Source organism: Cottoperca gobio, unplaced genomic scaffold (genome assembly GCF_900634415.1).
Source record: "Cottoperca gobio unplaced genomic scaffold, fCotGob3.1 fCotGob3_309arrow_ctg1, whole genome shotgun sequence".
Classification (NCBI taxonomy): Eukaryota; Metazoa; Chordata; class Actinopteri; order Perciformes; family Bovichtidae; genus Cottoperca; species Cottoperca gobio.
In genome coordinates, this window is record NW_021166919.1 from 189,250 (window position 1) to 199,249 (window position 10,000).

General features: G+C 43.2%; 1 protein-coding gene across 2 annotated transcripts in view; it reads right to left on the minus strand.

Moving 5' to 3' along the window:
* galnt11 (UDP-N-acetyl-alpha-D-galactosamine:polypeptide N-acetylgalactosaminyltransferase 11 (GalNAc-T11)) overlaps positions 1-10,000 on the minus strand; it is a 13,111-nt gene that overhangs the window by 2,915 nt on the left and 196 nt on the right. The window contains exons 2-9 of one of the 2 annotated variants that reach the window (XM_029427293.1): positions 8,252-8,504; positions 8,002-8,125; positions 7,765-7,931; positions 7,499-7,624; positions 7,058-7,307; positions 6,494-6,611; positions 5,735-5,887; positions 5,230-5,442 (exon numbers count right to left, since the gene is read on the minus strand). In XM_029427293.1, coding sequence (XP_029283153.1) covers positions 5,230-5,442; positions 5,735-5,887; positions 6,494-6,611; positions 7,058-7,307; positions 7,499-7,624; positions 7,765-7,931; positions 8,002-8,125; positions 8,252-8,474 — 1,374 coding nt within the window. In that variant the 5' untranslated portion in view covers positions 8,475-8,504. Of the gene's footprint in view, positions 1-5,229; positions 5,443-5,734; positions 5,888-6,493; positions 6,612-7,057; positions 7,308-7,498; positions 7,625-7,764; positions 7,932-8,001; positions 8,126-8,251; positions 8,508-10,000 lie in introns of both variants that reach the window. The other variant, XM_029427292.1, reaches the window with a different exon arrangement.

Genomic DNA, 10,000 nt, shown 5'->3' on the forward strand with positions numbered 1-10,000 from the left:
CGTCCTACATCATTATGTTATGTACCCGTCCTACATCATGGCATGTTATTTACCCAACCTAGATTGTGACGTTATTTACCCATCCTACGTCGTGGCGTTATTTACCCAACATACATCGTGACACATTATTTACCCAACATACATCGTGACGTTATTTATCCGTCCTACATCGTGACGTTTTTTTACCCGTCCTACATCATGACACGTTATTTACCTGTCTTATATCGTGACACGTTATTTATCCGTCCTACATTGTGACGTTGTTTACCCGTACTATATTGTGACATGACGTTATTTACCCGTCCTATATCGTGACGTTTTTTTTACCCGTCCTACATCGTGACACGTTATTTACCTGTCTTATATCGTGACACGTTATTTACCCATCCTACATCGTGACACATTATTTACCTGTCCTACATCGTGACGTTATTTACCCGTCCTACATCGTGACACATTATTTACCCAACCTACATCGTGGCGTTATTTATCCGTCCTATATCGTGACGTTATTTACCCATCCTATATCGTGACATTATTTACCCGTCTTATATCGTGACACGTTATTTATCCATCCTACATCGTGACACGTTATTTACCCGTCCTATATCGTGACGTTATTTACCCGTCCTATATGGTGACATTATTTACCCGTTTATATCGTGACACATTATTTACCCGTCTTATGTCGTGACACATTATTTACCCGTCCTATATCGTGACGTTATTTACCTGTCCTATATCGTGACGTTATTTACCCGTCCTACATCATTATTTTATTTACCCGTCCTACATCGTGACGTTATTTACCAATCCTATATTGTGACATTATTTACCCGTCTTATATTGTGACATGTTATTTACCCATCCTACATCGTGACACGTTATTTACCCGTCCTATATTGTGACGTTATTTACCCGTCCTACATCGTGACGTTATTTACCTGTCCTACATCGTGACGTTATTTACCCGTCCTACATCGTGACGTTATTTACCCGTCCTACATCGTGACGTTATTTACACGTTCTACATCGTGACGTTATTTACCCGTCCTACATCGTGGCGTTATTTACCCAGCCTATATCGTGACACATTATTTACCCAACCTACATCGTGACGTTATTTACCGGTCCTATATCGTGACGTTATTTACCCGTCCTATATCGTGACGTTATTTACCCGTCTTATGTCGTGACACATTATGTACGCGCCATATATCATGACGTTATTTACCCGTCCTACATCGTGACGTTATTTACCCGTCCTACATCGTGATGTTATTTACCCGTCCTATATCGTGGCGTTATTTACCCAACCTATATCGTGACACATTTACCCAACCTACATCGTGACGTTATTCATCTGTCCTACATCATGACGTTGTTTACCCGTACTATATCGTGACATGACGTTGTTTACCCGTACTATATCGTGACATCACGTTATTTACCCGTCCTATATCGTGATGTTATTTACCCGTCCTATATCGTGATGTTAATTACCAGTCCTCTATTGTGATGTTATTTACCCGTTCTACATCGTGACGTTATTTACCCGTCCTATATCATGACATTATTTACCCGTCCTACATCGTGACGTTATTTACCCGTCCTACATCGTGATATAATTTACCCGTCCAACATCGTGGCTTTATTTACCCAACCTATATCGTGACGTTATTTACCCGTCCTATATTGTGACGTTATTTACCCGTCCTATATCGTGACGTTATTTTTTACCCGTCCTATATCATGACGTTATTTACCCGTCCTACATCGTGACGTTATTTACCCGTCCTATATTGTGACGTTATTTACCGGTCCTATATCGTGACGTTATTTACCCGTCCTATATCGTGGCGTTATTTACCCAACCTACATCGTGACGTTATTTACCCAACCTACATCGTGACGTTATTTACCTGTCCTATATTGTGACGTTATTTACCGGTCCTATATCGTGACGTTATTTACCCGTCCTACATCGTGGCGTTATTTACCCAACCTACATCGTGACGTTATTTACCCGTCCTATATCGTGGCGTTATTTACCCGTCCTATATCGTGACGTTATTTACCCAACCTATATCGTGACACATTATTTACCCAACCTACATCGTGAGGTTATTCATCCGTCCTACATCGTGACGTTATTCATACGTCCTACATCGTGACGTTATTCATCCGTCCTACATTGTGACGTTGTTTACCCGTACTATATCGTGATGTTATTTACCAGTCATATATCGTGATGTTATTTACGCGTCCTATATCATGACGTTATTTACCCGTCCTACATCGTGACGTTATTTACCCGTCCTACATCGTGATGTTATTTACCCGTCCTATATCGTGGCGTTATTTACCCAACCTATATCGTGACACATTTACCCAACCTACATCGTGACGTTATTCATCTGTCCTACATCATGACGTTGTTTACCCGTACTATATCGTGACATGACGTTGTTTACCCGTACTATATCGTGACATCACGTTATTTACCCGTCCTATATCGTGATGTTATTTACCCGTCCTATATCGTGATGTTAATTACCAGTCCTCTATTGTGATGTTATTTACCCGTTCTATATCGTGACGTTTTTTTACCCGTCCTATATCGTGACACGTTATTTACCCATCCTATATCGTGACGTTATTTACCCGTCCTATATCGTGACATTATTTACCCGTCATATATCGTGGCGTTATTTACTTGTCCTATATCCTGACATTATTTACCCGTTTATATCGTGACACATTATTTACCCATCTTATGTCGTGACACATTATTTACCCAACCTACATCGTGACGTTATGTACCCTTACTATATCGTGACATGACGTTATTTACCCGTCCTATATCGTGACGTTATTTAACCGTCCTATATCGTGACGTTATTTACCCGTCCTACATCGTGACGTTATTTACCCGTCCTATATTGTGACGTTATTTACCGGTCCTATATCGTGACGTTATTTACCCGTCCTATATCGTGGCGTTATTTACCCAACCTACATCGTGACGTTATTTACCCAACCTACATCGTGACGTTATTTACCTGTCCTATATTGTGACGTTATTTACCGGTCCTATATCGTGACGTTATTTACCCGTCCTACATCGTGGCGTTATTTACCCAACCTACATCGTGACGTTATTTATCCGTCCTACATCGTGACGTTATTTACCCGTCCTATATCGTGGCGTTATTTACCCGTCCTATATCGTGACGTTATTTACCCAACCTATATCGTGACACATTATTTACCCAACCTACATCGTGAGGTTATTCATCCGTCCTACATCGTGACGTTATTCATACGTCCTACATCGTGACGTTATTCATCCGTCCTACATCGTGACGTTGTTTACCCGTACTATATCGTGATGTTATTTACCAGTCATATATCGTGATGTTATTTACGCGTCCTATATCATGACGTTATTTACCCGTCCTACATCGTGACGTTATTTACCCGTCCTACATCGTGATGTTATTTACCCGTCCTATATCGTGGCGTTATTTACCCAACCTATATCGTGACACATTTACCCAACCTACATCGTGACGTTATTCATCTGTCCTACATCATGACGTTGTTTACCCGTACTATATCGTGACATGACGTTGTTTACCCGTACTATATCGTGACATCACGTTATTTACCCGTCCTATATCGTGATGTTATTTACCCGTCCTATATCGTGATGTTAATTACCAGTCCTCTATTGTGATGTTATTTACCCGTTCTATATCGTGACGTTTTTTTACCCGTCCTATATCGTGACACGTTATTTACCCATCCTATATCGTGACGTTATTTACCCGTCCTATATCGTGACATTATTTACCCGTCATATATCGTGGCGTTATTTACTTGTCCTATATCCTGACATTATTTACCGTTTATATCGTGACACATTATTTACCCATCTTATGTCGTGACACATTATTTACCCAACCTACATCGTGACGTTATGTACCCTTACTATATCGTGACATGACGTTATTTACCCGTCCTATATCGTGACGTTATTTAACCGTCCAATATCGTGACGTTATTTACCCGTCCTATATCGTGACGTTATTTACCCGTCTTATATCGTGACGTTATTTACCCGTCCTATATCGTGATGTTATTTACCCATCCTATATCTTGATGTTATTTACCCATCCTATATCGTAACGTTATTTACCCGTCCTATATCGTGATGTTATTTATCCGTCCTATATCGTGACATTATTTACCCGTTTATATCGTGACACATTATTTACCCATCTTATGTCGTGACACATTATTTACCCAACCTACATCGTGACGTTATTTATCCGTCCTACATCGTGACGTTATGTACCCTTACTATATCGTGACATGACGTTATTTACCCAACCTACATCGTGACGTTGTTTACCCGTACTATATCGTGATGTTATTTACCCGTCCTATATCGTGATGTTATTTACCAGTCCTATATCGTGACCTTATTAACCCGTCCTATATCGTGACGTTTTTTTACCCGCCCTATATCGTGACACGTTATTTACCCGTCTTATATCGTGACTCATTATTTACCCATCCTATATCGTGACGTTATTTACCCGTCCTATATCGTGACACATTATTTACCCATCTTATGTCGTGACACATTTACCCAACCTACATCGTGACGTTATTTAACCGTCCTACATCGTGACGTTATGTACCCTTACTATATCGTGACATGACGTTATTTACCCTTACTATATCGTGACGTTATTTACCCGTCCTACATTGTGACGGTATTTACCCGTACTATATCGTGACATGTTATTTACCCATCCTATATCGTGACATTAACCCGTCCTATATCGTGACGTTATTTACCCGTCCTATATCGTGACGTTATTAACCCGTCCTATATCGTGCCGTTAACCCGTCCTATATAGTGACGTTAACCCGTCCTATATCTCGACGTTATATACCCGTCCTATATGGTGACGTCATTTACCCGTCCTATATGGTGACGTCATTTACCCGTCCTATATGGTGACATTATTTACCCGTCCTATATGGTGACGGTATTTACCCGTCCTACATCGTGATGTTATTTACCCGTCCTACATCGCGGCGTTATTTACCCAATCTATATCGTGACACATTATTTACCCAACCTACATCGTGACGTTATTTATCCGTCCTACATCTTGACATTATTTACCCGTACTATATCGTGACGTTATTTACCCGTCCTCTCTGCAGGACTTTGGCTCGTCTCAGCTTGTTGTTGAACACCGGTTGCTGCTTGTTCCCATTGGCAACGGTCTGCATTTCGGGGTACACGGTGTCCAGGTACCAGCGAAACGCGTGACACTGCAGACGCTTCCTCAACGCCACACGTTCACCTATGTCCCCGTAACTGCGCTCACGTAGCTCCGGACGCAGGGACAGATACTGCTCCTGATTGGACCACAGAGACACAGGAAGTGAGGTCAGAGCATCGCAGCCAAGAAAGGCTGGACAAACGTTTTACCACCTCAAGGGTCCCAAGACTTTTAGGACCAGAATAAACTTCATAACCCTAACCTACAACATACGCAGAACTTTACTCCAAGTATTTAAACTAATCAATCTCTAATAGTTGTTTAGGCTTCAGATACGTCTTTATTACTTAAAAGAACTGGTTGTACCGTTTATTTTTGTCTGTAAACATCACTGCAGGGAATTATAAGTAGTGTGTGTGTGTGTGTACCTTGTACTCGTCCATCCACACGTGTGCCAGCCTCAGGGAGTTGTGGGCCATGGTGTCCTGCCCCCCCGGCGAGCCGTAGGGTCTCCTCTTCCTGAAGATGTGACCGACTCTGGAGCAGGGCACGATGAGCAGCTGCCCGCCGCACATCCAGATCTGAAAGTTACATCCTGACATCATCATCGGTCACATCATCATGTGTACTCGCCACTTTACTTTACTCTCTTGCTCTTACAACGTAAATTTCCCCGTCGTGGGACTACTAAAGGATTTCTGATTCTGAACAAGTAGCTTGAACTGCGTGTAGCCATGTGCAGTAATATATGAGAAATATATTTATTACAGAAGGTTGAGGATGATTTAAGTCAAATCGAAGCTTTGGAGGTTTTAGTCGCTTTACCAAATGTCATTTAAATAACATTTTTAGAGCCTCGGATAGCTCTTTCCTACTACTTCCAGTGTTTGTGCTAAGCTAGGCTAACCACGCCCTGCTCCATCAGACGTACTTCTTGACTTTTAAGAAATTATTTGTTCACGTTTCTACAATTAGAAATCCTTTGGAACAACATGTTTTGTGTTTATTTGGTAACATTTGATGAAAAAAGATTTATGACGTGATTTCAATACTTTTAATTATTATGGATTATTTTTATATTTTAGGGATGTGAAGCAGTTGAATTAACATCCCGATATGGAGAAATACGGTTTGTGTTTCAGGTTGAATGATGCCTTCACTGACAGTCTGTGAAACAGCACTCTCACCCTGAAGGAGATCTCCAGGTTCTCCCCGCCCCAGATGTCCATGCCGGCGTCGTATTGGCCGAGCTCATTAAAGTACTTCCTGTTCATAGCGAAGAGGCCGCCAGCCATGGTGGGAGACCTGAGGGGGGGAAGGTTAACTCAATGACATTTATACCAACTCATAACAAGCAAATAAAGTATGTTCAGTGGGCTCTTAGACATTTAAATGAAAAACAATCTCTTTAATAAGAAGAATAAAATAAACTCCATGTTGAATAGCCAGTCCACCTTAAGGGACCCGTCTGTCACATATCTAAAAACTGAAATTCATTTTTAATTTAGTTTTATTAGGTTTTTAAACAGGAAATATATATTTATGATTTTTCTTTTTTTGACGTCTATGGAAAACACTTTGTGCTCCCAGCTGGCATACAAATGAATAATACCTTTTTTATTCTTAATAAATAATAATAATTATATATAATATTATTATTGAAGGCAAAATGCTGCTTTAATTTTTGCTGCTTCAAGGTTTTATGGGTGGCTCGGTCAGCGGGTCACCTGGTCGGTCGGTCAGCGTGTTACCTGATTGGTCCGGTGGCTCCCTCAGGCCCGTTGAGCTCAGCGGGGGGGACGGGGTCCCACTTGAAGTGCAGCCCCCAGTTGAAGCCCCCCCTGACGATGGGAGAGGGTGAGTATGACAGTGTGTCGGCGGAGATGATGTCGATGACAGGGCAGACGACGGTGCGCCGGTCCCTCTGGATGGGGGCCAACAGAGGCTGCAGCCACGCCTGGTTCACCTCACAGTGACTGTCCAGGAACACCAGCACCTCACCTGGACACATAGGTGAGTCCGCTTAGAGTCGGGAGGGAGGGGGGGTAGTGTGGAGGCAGTTAGGGTGCACGGTTCAGGGAGGTCTATAGCAGAGAACTTATATAAAGAGTAAAGACGTGGACACATGGACTAGGTGAAGGAAATAAGGATGCACTGATTAGGGAAGTAGGGAGGAAGGATGTAGGACATACCAGTAGCATGTGAGGCTCCTATCATGCGTCCTCTGATGAGTCCTTCCCTCCTCTGGTTCCTCACCAGCTTCACTCGACCCTGCAGCTCCTTCCTGACGCAGAGATCCAAGTCGTCCTTCAGCTCCTCTACACACACACACACACACACACACACACACACACACACACACACACACACACACACACACACACACACACACACACACACACACACGTTGGTAAACATCAGTGTTGGTCCGACTGCAGACCGTTAGCGTTAGTCCTACCGAGTTCGCTGTGGTCGTCCACCAGGATGATCTCGTGCAGCAGGAAGGCCGGCGTTCGGTCCAGCACGCTGTGGACGGTCCTCAGCAGGGCGGAGAACGCCTCGTTGAAGAAACAGATCACTACGCTGGCAGAAGGTAGAGCCAGAGGGTACACCTTATCCCGACACCTGCAGAAACACACGCTGGTTATTATGCTCAGTGTGACAGGAAGTCACACATGCGCACTCGCACACTTACTGGGGGTCTCTGGTGTCGGGCAGCTCTCTGTGCGCCCCCAGTCTGGTGGAGATGAGGACGTTGAAGGCATGTCGATGGTAACCAGAGTCCCTCAGCTCCTGGTCCGCTTCGTTAAATATCATCCCTGTGCACATTATAAATATATTTGCAAACATAATATTTAAAATAAACTGAAAGTTTGATTGCGTAATAAAAACAAACATTGTGTCGCTCAGCTGGCGGCTGATTTGCAGTATTTAAATATTCTCACCCATCTCCGGCGACAGCTCTGCTCCCTTATTGGCCGGCAGAGGCCGGCGCCCCACCCTCCGCTCTACCAGGCCCCTGGTGATCGGCTGGCTGCGGTGCTGCAAGGGGGTCCTGCCGCGGCCGGGCTCGGCCCCCAGAGAGAAGTAGAGGAGCAGCAGGACGGACCAGGTGGCCGAGGTGACGAGGCAGCCGTAGCAGAAGTACCTCAGCGTGACACTGGCCATGGTGGCCGAGCAAGCAGCGCCTACATCACACTGCTGCGGAGAGAGAGATGGGATCAGTGGAGACAAGGGTGGAGGTGCAGCGGTGCATCATGGGAGTTCTTCTTCAAACAGAGTTAAAAACACCAAGACGTAAAAAAGTGACTTAAAACTGGATACAAATAGTTTAAGAAGCTTCTGGCTACAAACACAACATTGACGATGCTCAAAGGGGAGACGACGCCATGACAGGAGAGAGTTAACTACATGTTAGAGATGGAGTTGAACGTTTACAAGAGAGGTATTCCCTGAGGTTAATGGGATGTGTGAGGAAGCTTTACGGTTGCTTGACAACACTATTTTCCGTGTTTTGTTTCTCGTACGTTTGTGTCTTTAAACTCAGAATGTCTTATTTCTTTCTCTTAAATTTGAGTTTTTCCTCGTAAATAGTTTTCAGTCGACCTTTAACTTTTCTTGGGGGGGGGCGAACTAGAGCAGAAACTGACATTAACCTGGAAGGTTCATGCAGAACCTGGAAGGTTCATGCAGAACCTGGAAGGTTCAACACCAGGCCTGCCACCATGGAGCCCCTGAGCAAGGCACTTCACCTCAAGCTGCTGCAGGATGGTCCTGTAGGGAGTTCACTGCGAGTCTGAGCGTCTGCTAAATTACAAAATACTTAAACATTGTATTGTAATAAAGGCTTCACTGTGAAATAGTCACTGAATATCTTTTAGTTTAACACCAGTTTTTTGTCAGTGTGTGCAGAAAAGACCAAAATAACACAAAGCTGTTGTCAGCCGAAGCAGGTGAGGTGTCAGGTGTCCTGTTAATCATCTACTTTACACGCCCCTGACTCCTTTAACAAATCTGCCATTTTAGGTTTCCCTTCAATTACAACATGCTGCACATATAATGCCATTAAACTGAATAAAGTCTCTGATTCAGCGGGATCTCTTGTTCAGTTCCGCAGACATCCACAATACACAGCTGCCATTGTCTTCTCTGTTCAACTTCATCTTTGAGGATAAAGTCACCTGTTACTCGCAGTAAGTACACACTGTGAAGAGCAACACCAGCAGTGTGAAGGCAGCATAAAGTGACATTATTTTACATTTGAATACATTTTCATGCCGTTTTAAAGACAGGAACCTGGGGAATTCAAGGAAGGCACAAATATTTTGTATTGACAAGCAGATCCACGACTATATGCAATTCACCCTCCAAATGCCCTGTTTTTAAGAGGAGATTCGCATTACATGCTCTAAACACAAAATCTAAAGAGTTAACCCAAACTGTGTGTTTGTATGGTTAAAAACAGTTACAGTGTTAGTTGTATATAGAAACAGCTCGACAGGGTAGTTTAACTAATATTAACCTGAACTTAATATATGCTAAGAGATTAACGGTGAAACCATGTCCGATAATTGAATTCTCTAGCTTAGCAAAGGCTAGCTAAACTGAGCGGTGGAACGTGCAAATGCCGTTCTCTTTACGAGTGTAATTACATCCAGATCACAGTTCTTACAGGATGTCCGAGACTTGAACTC